We start from the raw sequence: 13,477 nt of genomic DNA, 5'->3' as shown, positions 1-13,477 counted from the left end.
GCCACTGGCTTAGAGGAAAGACATGGAACCAGGGGTCCCCAGTGAGCTACATCTTAGTAGTTGATTGAGACAATGATCTGATGCCCCAAGCCTAACAAAACAAAACAAAACCATCTTTCTGTATGATTATCTAATTTATTTCCTCTTTGGGGCCATGGAGACAGTCAAACTTAATCTTTTGATTTTTATACTCTGTGGAGCAGTTCACTTAATGAATTTGTATTCCCGCTGTATTTTAGATTACATTCCTACTTGGCTACTTGGTCCCTAGATCTCCCTAAACCTTCTGACATCCATCCATTTCTCTGTTCTCTTACATTTTTTTTTTCCCTTCTTGTTGCTGTTAACTTCTGAAAAATGTCTCAGTAGTTTCAGAGCAGAGCCGGCTCAGACTCATTAGCCAGAGTAAGTATTGGTGGCAATTAAGAAGTCACATTCAGAATTATCTAGAGATTTGATTCCCTGAAGTAACAGCAACAACCTAAGAGAGAAAGCCTTACCCTGGGGATGAAGGAAGGAAGCAAACTGATGTGATGCTAATTAGTATTTGCTGGTTCTAGGCAGTGTCACTCCACTCCCTGTCCTCTCAGTCACTCACTTTGAAGGAGAGTAAAGGGAAGTCTTAATTTGATGTGCCATGACTGGGAGTTAGTTCTGAGTTCTGAGAAGGGAAGTAATAGCATGTTGGATGCTTTTCTGTTCATTATAGGATTGTTTATAAAGAAATTCTATGTGACTTATACTTCTTATTGAAAGTGATAGCACCTTACTTTTCATTAATTATGATAGCATATGTGAAAAGACTCTGAAAATTATGAAATATTCTTAAAAATGCAAGGTTTTCTTTTTAAAAATATCCTATAGACACTATTGCTCCAATTCGAGAGGCGGACTAAGTTACAGAGGTTGTATGATTTATTCAAGGTCATGCAGCTAAGTGACTCCCTGAGGATCAAGCCTAGCTCTTCTGACTTTAGGGCTAGGCCTGGTGCTTCCTTTTTTTTTTTTTTTAAGATTTTGTTTATTTATTTGACAGAGAGTGAGAGAGCACAAGCAGGGGAAGGAGCAGGGAGAGGGAGAAGCAGGGTCCCCGCTGAGCAGGGAGCCTGATGCGGGGCTCGATCCCAGGACCCTGGGATTATGACCTGAGCTGAAGGCAGCCGCTTAACGGACTGAGCCACCCAGGTGCCCCCCTGCCCTTTTTTTTAAGAGGGAGAGAGAGAGAGAGAGAAAGTTGTTGGGGGAGGGGTAGAGGGGAGAGAGAGAATCTTAAACAGGCTCTAGCAGGTACTAACTAGCATGGAGCCTGTCACAGGGAGCCTGACACGGGGCTTGATCTCTCAACCCTGACCTGAGCCGAAATCAAGAGTTGGACACTTAACCAGCTGAGCCACTCAGGCTCCCCTAGGTTCAAGTGTGTTGATACCCATGGAAATAATCTGCTAGACCAAATGAACCTATCTTGTGATTCCCTATTTGGGTGGATTAATTTAAATAACAGACTATAATTGAGAGACCCAAAGATGAAAGTCCCATTGATTAAAAAAAAAAAAAAGTTTTGCCCTATCTATAAATTAAAACATCCTGACTCTTCCTTCTTGGTCCTGCTACTCTTGATGGATCTCCAGTCCAGACCAGCCATACCCGGCCTTGGTCTCCCTCACCATATAGTAGCCAGCTTTCATGCCTTGCTGTGATCTCACATACTCAGCCAAGTGCAGGCTCTTGACCCGGAGTGTCTGGGTTCAAACACTGCCTGTACACCTTGACCTCAGGGTTTTCTCATCTGTAAAATGGGGATAATAATATGCCTCAAAGGGTTGTTGTGAGCATTAAGTTCAGTAAGTGATCACAAATGTTAGCTATTTTCTCTATATACAGCTAGAGATATTTGTAAGTAGGATTCTGTCATTGATATTTTTCTGAAAGGATTGTTGGTAATCTGGGAAGCATCTGTGAGGAAAATGTTCAGTGAAATTGATGATAAAGTGATGTTGAATATAGTTCATAGATCCCTGGCACTCAGTAATTTCCAGAACAGTCTCCTTCCCTTTTCTCTGACTCCCTTAGCTCCCATGTATTCTGTTTTTCCCTTCTCCCTCTAAGTCATCTATAACTGGCCCCTAACTTGAATATAGCATTTGATACATTGTATTGAAATTTATATAATTCTGTGCCTTCCTCATAGAATGTTTTAAGCACCTAGCGGGGTGCCAGGGCCGTCAGGGGCATGTTGCGGAACTAACGTGTTCTCTGCCTCACTCCTGGTTCCAAGCCTTTCTCCTTCCATCCAAGCAACCTCACCTGTCTCTCCACCTTCCCATCTTCTGGGCCTCTCATTGTCTTTTCTGACCTTCTCATTGCTTATCATTTCCCCACATGCTCTTTACCTGCATGGTAAATCACAAATGTGTTCCTCTGGGGCAAAAGAACCACATGGAGCACAAAGACCTTTATCAGTGAACGGAACACTGAGGCTGAGCTGGCGGTTTGAGTTTGGGCCACTGGAAGCATCTTCTTGCCCTTGGCAGGATAACAGGCGTCCAGTTTTTATTTACGATTAGAGGCTTCTAGCTCTTATACCTGTTTGGTTTTCCTTTTCAAGTACTGTTTGGTAAACGTTTTTCTTCTCTTTCTGTGTGGAACTTATCTTGTACCTCTCCTACAATTTATGCTTCAATCCTGCCTTATTATGTCCAGCTCATTTTTTAATCTCCAAGATGCACTGGCAAGGAAGAGCTCTGGCTTCTTTGTGTGACCTTGAGCAAATTATATGACCTCTCTGAGCTGGTTTCCTCATCTGTCAAATGGATAAGAACACTGACCTGCCTCCCTCCAGTGGTTGTCTTGAGACTCAAATGAGAGACATGTCTCATACAGACATTGTCTACAAATAAATAGAGGAAAGAATAGACAGGGTTATTTCTTTTGTCATCTCATTGCCTGTTATCAGTATGTTTAAGTATGGACTGTGGGTTCTAGGCAATCTGTACTTTTCCAGATCTTCCTTATACACACTAGAATTGAAAACCTCCAATTGCCACATATTCTTAGCTGCTGTTTTGTGTTTGGTTCAGCTGCTTGCCAAATATTCTCTAAATCCCACCCTCTGAGGCCTTCACTTTTTCTAGCCGAGCTTAGCCTTTGCCTGTCATGTTCCTCCTGTGTGTTTTGCTACAGAAGTTGCTTATCATTGTATGGTGACCAGATGGCTTACACATTGCTTGTGCACATAATATATTCTTAAAATATTTAGGGTATTCTTCTTGGGTTTTAGAGCTGTAGAAAGCAAGGCAAGGAAGGATCTTTTTTTTTTCTTTCTCTGTTTTGTTTCTTGGTGGCTTCCCTCATAAAACGTGCCAATTAAGTGTTCAATGCAGGTTGCTAACCGTAGATATATAAATGTAGATGTTTTGTAAATAAATTTGTTACAAGTCTGACTTTTTCCTAGTGGATTTCTATTTAATTTGGACAGAAAAAAACGCTGAGCTTATTAGCACCTGACACTAATATATATGACATAGTCTATTTATAAACATTTCTCAGAGTACATTACAGTCAGAATTAACTTTTTATCTTCAGCAACTAATCCCATTATATATATGTGGAGCAGAAGGGTTTATAGTATGTGGATTTTCTTCCTCCTCCCCAATTGATTAAAGTCTGAATGTTTTAACCACCATGAACTTATTTTTGAGTATAAAGAAATGTTACCTTGGTATAGTTGTAAAATTATTTTAATTTCTGAGATTTTGTGTCTTCATTAAACAAGTAGTTAAGATAACTTCTCTGTGCTTTAAATGAGGTTAGAGTAATTAGAAGTTCCTACTTGTAGAAAATTCAGCACTCTTCAGTATATATCAGTTTTACACTAATACCAATATTAGTATTGATCTATCTCAAACTCTTGAAAGCAGTTGTGGAGAAAAATTAAAGTGAATATTTGGATTTTTATTGAATGAGTTTGAGTCCACCTATACATACCTAATTTGTCACTAAGACTTTTTATTTTAGAAGCTGTATTTCTTAAAAATGTTTACTACCTTCTTAATGCTTTCCAGGAACCAGATCCTGAATTGCCAGTGTCTCAGGTAAAGGTTTAGCTGCAACCTTTAGTTTAGAGAATACTGTAGTTTCAATTGCTTACTTGTTCCTGTAGATTAGAAAGTTTGCTGCATATCTGTTAATGCTGTTATAAAAGTAGCCATCTCTACCAGACATTCTGTACCTTTTTATGTAAAGTATTATATTTCCAATATTTTTATATCTATGGATGAGTAGTCTTATGGTCTTAGGACTTGGAGCTTAAATAGAAATGACCAATATTGACCAGAGGTTGAGAAAAATAGAGGAGGAGGCAAGGGGAACCAGGAGCTTAGAAAGGGAGCCAAGAAGTCAGCAGAGCCCCAAGTGTCCAAAAAGACTGTGATGGATAGGACAATATGTTTTGAGTAAAGAGTAGGCTGACTCTGCTTGGGAAGGGCTTGGTTTTAGACAGTGGTGTCTGCCACCACGAGGAAGAAAGGAAGGGCACACTGGCCAGATAGCCATGTCTACTAAATCATCGTGGTTAGAGATAGGAGGTGGCCACAGAGACCTGCTAACTGGGTAAGACACAGTGAATGAGTCTGGAGGGAACCCAAGGAGAGGAGGTGAATCTTTTAACTCAAGAGGGTTTCCAGTAAGTCTGGGAATAAGGCGAAGGGATGAAAGTGCTACAAATCAGAGAGCTTAAATATTGCCAGGTGTTTGCACTGCCACATAAGAGAGAATTGTAACAGTGGTTTTTAGGTAAATAAACAGTTTGGAACCTCTTATGTGGTTCATATGAGTAATCATCCAACCTTTTAGAAGAAAGCAAGATACAAAGTACTCTGATAGAGGTCTGTGTGACATTAAACAGGCACCGTAAATAGTTTAAAATGTAGCACTCTGTTCTTGAAAAGGATTTAAACATTGTCTACAATGTTCATAATCATGATTTCCAAATTGATAGATGGTACAAAGCTGTTTTTTGCATTATATATGTACAATTTGTTTGAGAAGGACCTAAATTATAAATAAAGTAATGTGCTTTTTGTTTTCAGTAATTTTGGAAGTCTTTGTTAAAATTAAATTAAAACACCAATAATTGCATTGTTGGTATGGTTTTAAAACTGTAAATGGCATTTGAAAGTTTCCATCCAGCGCAGGGACTTGATGAAGGATCTGTATTTAGTATTACTTTCCTGTTCTGTTACTGTAGACTGAATTATCCACTGGATAGTGATCTAAAAGAATAAAAAGGGAACAAGTCTGACAGGATTCTTTTGAGTTCATTATTTACACATTTTGCCTTCCTCATTTGCACATTTTTACAATTTCAAAATAAATGAGGCTTTACAATAACAATTCGATATTTTGTGTCTAAGTTTTCATTTTCATAGAGTAGGCAGAGTGTCACATGTTACTGATTCTTATGATGGCTCAATCAGGTTAGACATTCTGTTCTTTGGCAGCCTTATTCTAATAATAACCTAACAAAATTGTTTCTTTTATGTCTTAAACTAGTGGCCTCAAATTCTGTCTTAAAAGGAACAGGACAATTCAAACATGTTTTGCTCAGTCACTAGAGTTTTTACCTTTTCATATATTTATTTTCAAAAATTGGATCAACCTCACAGAAGATAGTACAAGCAAGGCATTATTTCCCTGATGTTATTGCCTCAAGAGTAATGTCATGTAGACTGCCTCAGTAGGTGAAGGAGATGGGATTATGTTTCACAGGCAAAGAAGGACATAATTGACATGATGATTACTCACTTAGATGAGAATCTATGCTTTTCCCTTTAGAAAAGTTCCTACACTTCTATGATTTTTGTTGATTTCACTGTACTTCCAATGGATAGGTATTCAAATGTATTTACTACATGACCCTGTCATTTAGTAACAACTTAAACATATCTGATAGCACCAATTTATATTTTTATTCAGATGCAAGGGGCAGTTTGGGATCATCCATTGTGCCTTGTTAGCATTTTACTCTAATCACTGATTAGTTTTGAACTTTTTTTTTTTAATTTAAACAGAGGATTTTAGGGCTGTAAAACATACTTGGCTTGTTTCCAAAATAAAATTTTTAACTTTTTTTTTTTTAAAGCCAAAGCCCCATCTGCTGTTTTCATCAAAATCCTAAGAATTGTTCACATTGCCAAGAGCAGTTCTTGAATACAGTCTGATGTTTAATCAAGCAGTGATATGTGATTTTCAAGGTCACTTTTGTTAGGACAGAAGGAAAGTCAGGAAAATTAATATTCTCAAATACTGATGAAATTAAAGTAAAATTAAAGTAAAATAAAGTAAAATTAAGTAATGGTTTAAGTAGATGTTATTATAGATCTTTAAATATACAAGATTCCCACCATTATTTCTACTTCTGAAGAATTAGGTTCTAGAAACTGAAATAAATATAGATCTATTTACCTTTTTGAAAAAGTGATTTCTTATGGAATAACATTTTTAAAAAGATGTGAAGCATTTATTATTTGGTGGGGAGGGAACAGTGGATTTACTTTCTTTTATTTTGCTTAGCCTAATATTAAAAAAAAAAGTTGTACCTTCTTAATATTTGAGAGATTAGTAGGCAGATGGATGTCAGGAAGCATGATGGAGTGGACTATAACAGTAGATACATGCAAATTGTTAAAAAGATATGTGCAGGGATAATTAATGCCCAGCTATGTAAATGATACCATAATAATAAAAACTTAGCTTTTAAAAAGTCGATTTAACTAGAACTCCAAGTCATAGTTTTGAAGCTTTATGAGCTCCTCCTCATCAGGATGAAAGTCCATATGTCTCACTGTGGCATACAGGGTCCCTCATCTGCCCTTTGCCTTTTTCTCCAGCTTCCTCTCTGATTGCTGCCTCAGCTGAACCTGATTCAACCTACTCAACTGATTTGGATTTGCCAAACTTGCCACCAGCCTTCAAGCTAGCCTGCCCTGGTCCCGTTGCTTTGCCTAGTAAACGCTTTCCAGTCTTGGCCATTAGCAAATTCTCTTCTACCCTTCTTCCACCCCCCCCCCCCACCCCCAGGCAGCTGGGTGCCTCTTTCTGTCTTCCCATAGTATGCTCCAAACTTTTATTATTGTGCTTTTCCTACAACACTGAAATTCGTGTGAGCTAGAAGACCTGTGGCTTACTCATCTCTATTCCCAGGACCTGGCATGTATGTAGCAGGTGCTCCCTGGTAGTATGGGAGTGAACCAGCGGAGCCCACATCCTGCCTCACTGTTTCAAAGCAAATGCTGCAGGTCCTTCCTGTCCACCAGACTGCTGACCAAGGAACACCCTTTTGAGAAATGAAAGCCATCAGATCCTTGCAGGGCAGTCTGAGCTGTGGGGACTCAAGATAAATCAGGATTACTTATTTCTATCTTTGAAGTTAAATTAAACCATTAGTTCAAGCCAGGGATGACTTCCCTGACCCCTGAGCATACTTGTATAGATCTGCCAACCTTCCTGATCTTTGAGGATTGAAAACCTCCAATTGTTTCCACACTTTAGTGGATCCCATAATTAGATGCAGTTCCAATTGGAATTTTTTTTTTTTTACAAATTAAGTATTTGATTCCATATTCTGCTCATTCAATGGTGTTAAATCCACACAGTTGAAACATTTTATTAAAAGTTATCTGATGAGAATACAGTAAACCTTACCCAGGAAAGTATAAGCTAAAAAACCCAATCATCTAACCAAATATAATTTCATTTTAGGAACCTAAGGATGCAATGAAGGCAGCCTTCTTTATTCCCATTAAAGTGAAAGCATGAAGAGTTTCTTCTTTCCTTAAAAATTTTTGTCTAATATATGCATTCCAATTATTTTAGCCCACAAAAAGATCTCTTCTTTTTAATTCCTATAAAACCATTTTCCATACCACACACCTGTCACCTATCATGCACTGCTTTGCCTTGTCACTTAATTCAAGTAGGTGATGTGTTCAGGGAAATTAGAATCCCAAGTTTTAATCTTCTCATGTCTCCTTTTCAGAACCTAGCCCAATGCCATGTAACTAGGAGGTGCTCAATAGATATGGACTGACTGAATGAATGCATCTCGGGTACTTTACATGAGGACTTTTTTGTTCTCTGCTTCTAGTCTCTAGTGAAGCAGAAAGTAAATATTTCTGATAAGGCTGTTTTAAATGTTTAACAAGATATTTAATTGTGCAGACCTTGACATCTAATTTCTCAAGGTAGAATAAAGCTGATATTTTCCAGATTTCTTAATTATGTTTTCCATTCTACCCCTCCCCCCCCACACACACACTCTACGGCAGTTTTTCTACTGGCTAGATCACAAACCAAGATTGTGTTGATTAGTTATTGGGAATTGGGAGAAATTGATCTTAGTTCAGTTCAACATTTTTGGAATACCTAATGTGTGCAAAAACCATAGGTGTTATGGAAAATTCAGAACTGAACAAGGTAAAAAGGCTTGTGTTCTGGGGAAGGGAGGGCTAACATGTGCCCAATAATTACAGAGTTTCTCGAATATGGTAAGTACATATAATAGAAGTGTAAAGAGAATGCTCTAGGACAAAGACAAGAAGTAAGTAGGTTTAGTAGGTTTCCCCATCAGGGAAGTCTTCATGATGGACTTCTGGTCCTGAAGGCAGAAAGAGCACTGTGGTCGTAGCTTAATTAATTTGTTTTCAAATTACTATTCCAGTAAAATTTTCTCTAAAGATCTTCTTTTACTTATAAAAAGGCATGTTAGAAGACTACCAGGCAATACCACACTTTTATTTACTAGGTAATTGATCTAATGGGTATTTCTTGATTAGTAATGACCTTGCCTTCCTGTATTAGTTTCTTGACATAGTTCTTTAAATTAGTATAATGCACTAAGTGGTAAACATGCCCAGTAAAAAGTTAGACAATAATAAAGCTTCCATAGGCAGTATTTTTTTTTAAGATTTTATTTATTTATTTGACAGACAGTGAGAGAGGGAACACAAGCAGGGGGGATGGGAGAGGGAGAAGCAGGCCTCTCACTGAGCCGGGAGCTCAATGTGGGGCTCGATCCCAGGACCCTGAGATCACGACCCGAGCTGAAGGCAGTCGCTTAACTGACTGAGCCACCCAGGCGCCCCTATAGGCAGTACTTCTAATACTACTTAATATATGCTTTATTTTATCCATGCTTATAGGCAGCTTGGATTTTAAAGGCACGAGCACTAACCGAAATGGTGTACGTAGATGAAATTGATGTAGATCAGGAAGGAATTGCAGAAATGATGCTGGATGAAAATGCTATTGCTCAAGTTCCACGTAAGTATTGGTTCTTCCCTTAAGTAAATGAAATGCCATTAGGAGGAAGAATACTATTTGTATATAAAAGAAACACAAGACATATACATGAAAAAACATTTATCAAGTAAATGGTCTCTATCCTGCCATATAGTACAAAGACTTTCCTTCCCCAATTCAATTATATTATCTTAAACTTAAGATGTGAGATTGCTGTATAAAGCCATTTTTTAATAAAAGCCATATTATGCATTTAAAAATATTTTATATTTAAAATGCATTCTAGCTGAACTGCTTATCTAAGTATATCAGAACTGAGAATTGCAACCCAGGAAGCACCCAAACAACAGAAGTGTTCTAAAAGGATTTTTTTTTTTTAAAAGATCACTGGAAAACATCACTTCACTGTAATAATTGAAGGTGATTTGCTCTAATGCTTGATGTGAGGTGACGGGGTGATATGCTGGCCTGTGAATGCTGCTGGGATTGTCACAGAAGCCCAGTCCCCAGCTTGCGGATGTGCTAGTGCAAATGGTATTTAGTGATTACCACGACATTTGGTGGTCTTGCTGGTATTTGATAGTTATAACAGTTATCAGTCATTTATATGTTTTGAAAGATAATAACTTTTAAAGCTTCAAATGAAAATTGAGAAAAAATACATATTGTTCATGTTAGAATTCTTTTTTCCCCATCGTTTTGCTCTTTTGGAGCTAAAATGTCCCAATTCTAGATTTTATATCAGAAATAAACTATGAGTATAGAACCGTCTTTTGGTGCTTTGAAGCTTGCTAGCCTTGAGTTTGAACCCCAGCTCTACTAACAGGTTGACCTCTTTGCTTAACCCTCTAAGCCTTTGCTAAACAAGTGAATACTACCTACCTTCCAGACTTTGAGGATTACATGTGATAACATAAAATAACATGATAGATACTCAATAAATACCAGTCTCAAACACATTTCCCTAAAATACATTTCCTATTATTAATGTCCTTTGCACCAGGCCGGCGCATTTCTGAAAATTATGTTAGCTGACAGTTTTTACAGATTAACAACTAATATATTAATTGAATTTCCCATCTCATCTCACAGGCCCTGGCACATCTTTGAAACTCCCTGGAACTAATCAGACGGGAGGGCCTAGTCCAGCTATAAGGTATGCACTTCTGTTTCTTTCTTTTTTTTTTTTTTTAAAGATTTTATTTATTTATTTGACAGAGAGAGACACAGCGAGAGAGGGAACACAAGCAGGGGGAGTAGAGAGAGAGAAGCAGGCTTCCCGCTGAGCAGGGAGCCTGATGCGGGGCTTGATCCCAGGACCCTGGGATCATGACCTGAGCTGAAGGCAGTTGCTTAACGACGGTGCCACCCAGGCGCCCCTGTACTTCTGTTTCATACCTGCTGTCCTTAAATAGTGACCAGACTGTAGGAGAATCTTCCTTTATTGACCTTCTTTGTATTTTCACAATGTACACTTTTCACAGGCCAATCACTCAAGCTGGAAGACCCATTACAGGTTTCCTTAGACCCGGCACACAGAGTGGAAGGCCTGGCACCATGGAGCAGGCCATCAGAACTCCCAGAACTGCCTACACAGCTCGCCCTATCACCAGCTCATCTGGAAGATTTGTCAGGCTGGGAACGGTAAATTCTGTCAGCTTTACCATAGTTTGTATTACCCAAGTAACTTTATGTTATATCATTTTTTTGCTATTGTTATAGTGGAAAGTTATATGGGAGATTTTTTACAGGTGATTCTTTTTTACTTATGTTGCCTTTATAATTTTTATGCCCATTAAACTCAATTTATGTTTTAAGAGAAAGTCTCAGATCTCTTGTTCTGTCATTTTTTCCCCATAGGCTTCCATGCTTACAAGTCCTGATGGACCTTTTATAAACTTATCTAGACTGAATTTAACAAAATATGCCCAGAAACCTAAATTGGCAAAGGTATGTACTTAAAGTGATTATATGTTATGAAGTAATGTTAGATGTATTATCATAACAACATTGTAGGAAATAGAAAAAAAGTTGTGAAGGAAAGGTGATGTCTTGATTGAAACGGAAATGTTTAATTACTGAACTGTGTAAAATTTCTCTTAATCTTTTAAGTAAAGTCAATCAGAAATAAAGTCTATATACCATTATTATAGGAAATTCTTTTTCCTCTGATAAACAACAGCAACTTTTTAAAAAATTTAAATTCTAGTTAGTTAACATACAGCGCAATATTGGTTTCTGGAATAGAATTTAGTGCTTCGTCACTTACATACAACACCCAGTGCTCATCCCAACAAGTGCGCTCCTTCATCCCCATCACCCATCTAGCCCATCTCCCATCCATCTCCCTCCATCAACCCTGTTTGTTCTCTACCATTGAGGGTCTCTTATGGTTTGTTTCCCTGTCTCCTTTCCTTTTTCTTTCCCCCTTCCCATATGAACAAACAGATGAACATCTGTTTTTTTTCTTAAATTCCACATATGAGTGAGATCATATGGTATTTGTCTTTCTCTGACTGATTTGTTTCACTTAGCATAACACTCTAGCTCCATGCAAGTCATTGTAAATGGCAAGATTTCATTCTTTTTGAGGGCTGAGTAATATTCTATTGTATATATATATACCACATCTTCTTTATCCATTCATCAGTCATTGGACATTTGGGCTCTCTCCATAGTTTGTCTATTGTTGATAAAGGAATAGCAATTTATAACAAAGAAAGCAGATATGCAGCATCATCTTTGTGGAAGGAAGCTTAGAAGGTCATCAGTGTGTGTGTGTTTTTCTTTTTCATCTTGGACTACTCTCAGAAAAATAATCTTCTATCCTTGTAGAATTTTAGGACTGTCCAAAAGGAAGATAAAAAAATATGTACTTCTAATTAGTAATTAGGCAGGCATCTCACTATCACTGACTGGCTTGAGTGATCCTTATTGAGAATTACATTAATAATTCTAACTACTCAAAGACTAGTTGCTCGGGGGCACCTGGGTGACTCAGTCAGTTGAGTGTCCGACTTTTCCTTTAGGTTCGGGTCATGATCTCAGAGTCATGAGATCGAGCCCTGCATCTGGCTCTGCACTCAGCAGAGGGAGTCTGCTTGAAGATTTTCTCCCTCTGCCCCTCCCCCCACTTGCATGTACATGCACATTCTCTCCCCCCTCTCAAATAAATAAATAAATCTTAAAAAGATTAGATGTTCCTTTAAATTAAAGAGAGTGAAAGTAAGTGTGTGTATGCGTGGTGAGAGAGTGAGAAAGAGAGAGAGAAAGAGCCTGAGAGGTCCATGACCTTTTCAGTGTAAAGATAAACTTGGAGTTGAGCTTGGAATAGTTCAGAGACATGAGCACTTAGCTGATGCTGAAACTAGTCTAAGCCTAGCCCAGGTTTGTAGCTGTAATCTCTGAATTCTGTGCATGAGTGCTGAGTTCATTCTGAATCTTAGTTCTAATGGTGTTTAACATATTTACTAAATGTCAAACACTAAGGAATATAAGAATGGATGCTAGCCATACAGAGTTGAAATTAAAATCAGAAAAAGAAATGTCAGTTGATAGGGAATTAGCCTATAATAACACTGATGACATTTTTCTTAATTTCTTATTTGACAGCAATCTGGTCAACTTCATTTTACTAGAATTGTAAGGCTATACTTATTTCCCTAACCTTTGTGAGAATGGAGTATTAACTGCAACTCATATGGAATATCTGGTTCCCCTGCCTTTTTAGGCCATTTACTTGAGGTGGCTGGATGGCTAGTTGGTAAAATTGCTGTTTTCTTTTTTAAAGATTTATTTATTTGAGAGAGAGAGAGAGAGAGAGGAGGTGAAGTGGTGCAGAGGAAGAGGGAGAGAGAGAAACTTAAGCAGACTCTGCACTCAGTGTGGAGCCTGATGTGGGGCTTGATCCCATGATCCTGAGATCACGACCTGAGCTGAAACCAAGAGTCAGTTGCTTAACTGACTGCGCCCCTCAGGTGCCCCCCCACCGTTGCTGTTTTCTATCTGGGGAGTGCAGTCTGTGAAGGCATCTCCCTCAAATGAAGATGCTTCTAGAACAGACCTGGTCTGTGGTAATAGATTTAAACTGAACTAGATTTTGTGCTTTTTTAGTGTGTTGTAGAAATAATGCCCACCTTTTCTGTCTTTGGTTTCCAATTCGCCTTTACTCACCAGGACT

General features: G+C 38.2%; 1 protein-coding gene across 6 annotated transcripts in view; it reads left to right on the top strand.

Moving 5' to 3' along the window:
* Positions 1 to 13,477, top strand: part of TTC8 (tetratricopeptide repeat domain 8) — a 51,684-nt gene that overhangs the window by 7,527 nt on the left and 30,680 nt on the right. For 3 of the 6 annotated variants that reach the window (XM_027571557.1, XM_027571559.2, XM_027571555.2), the window contains exons 2-6: positions 4,062 to 4,091; positions 9,198 to 9,318; positions 10,390 to 10,453; positions 10,782 to 10,941; positions 11,158 to 11,247. In XM_027571557.1, the coding sequence (XP_027427358.1) occupies positions 4,062 to 4,091; positions 9,198 to 9,318; positions 10,390 to 10,453; positions 10,782 to 10,941; positions 11,158 to 11,247 (465 nt within the window). The remainder of the gene's footprint in view (positions 1 to 4,061; positions 4,092 to 9,197; positions 9,319 to 10,389; positions 10,454 to 10,781; positions 10,942 to 11,157; positions 11,248 to 13,477) is intronic. The other 3 variants (XM_027571558.2, XM_027571560.2, XM_027571556.2) reach the window with 1 other exon arrangement.

This window comes from Zalophus californianus, chromosome 6 (assembly GCF_009762305.2).
Source record: "Zalophus californianus isolate mZalCal1 chromosome 6, mZalCal1.pri.v2, whole genome shotgun sequence".
In the NCBI taxonomy this organism is placed as follows: domain Eukaryota; kingdom Metazoa; phylum Chordata; class Mammalia; order Carnivora; family Otariidae; genus Zalophus; species Zalophus californianus.
The sequence above is the reverse complement of the archived record's forward strand: the minus strand, read 5'-3'. Positions and strand labels throughout refer to the sequence as shown.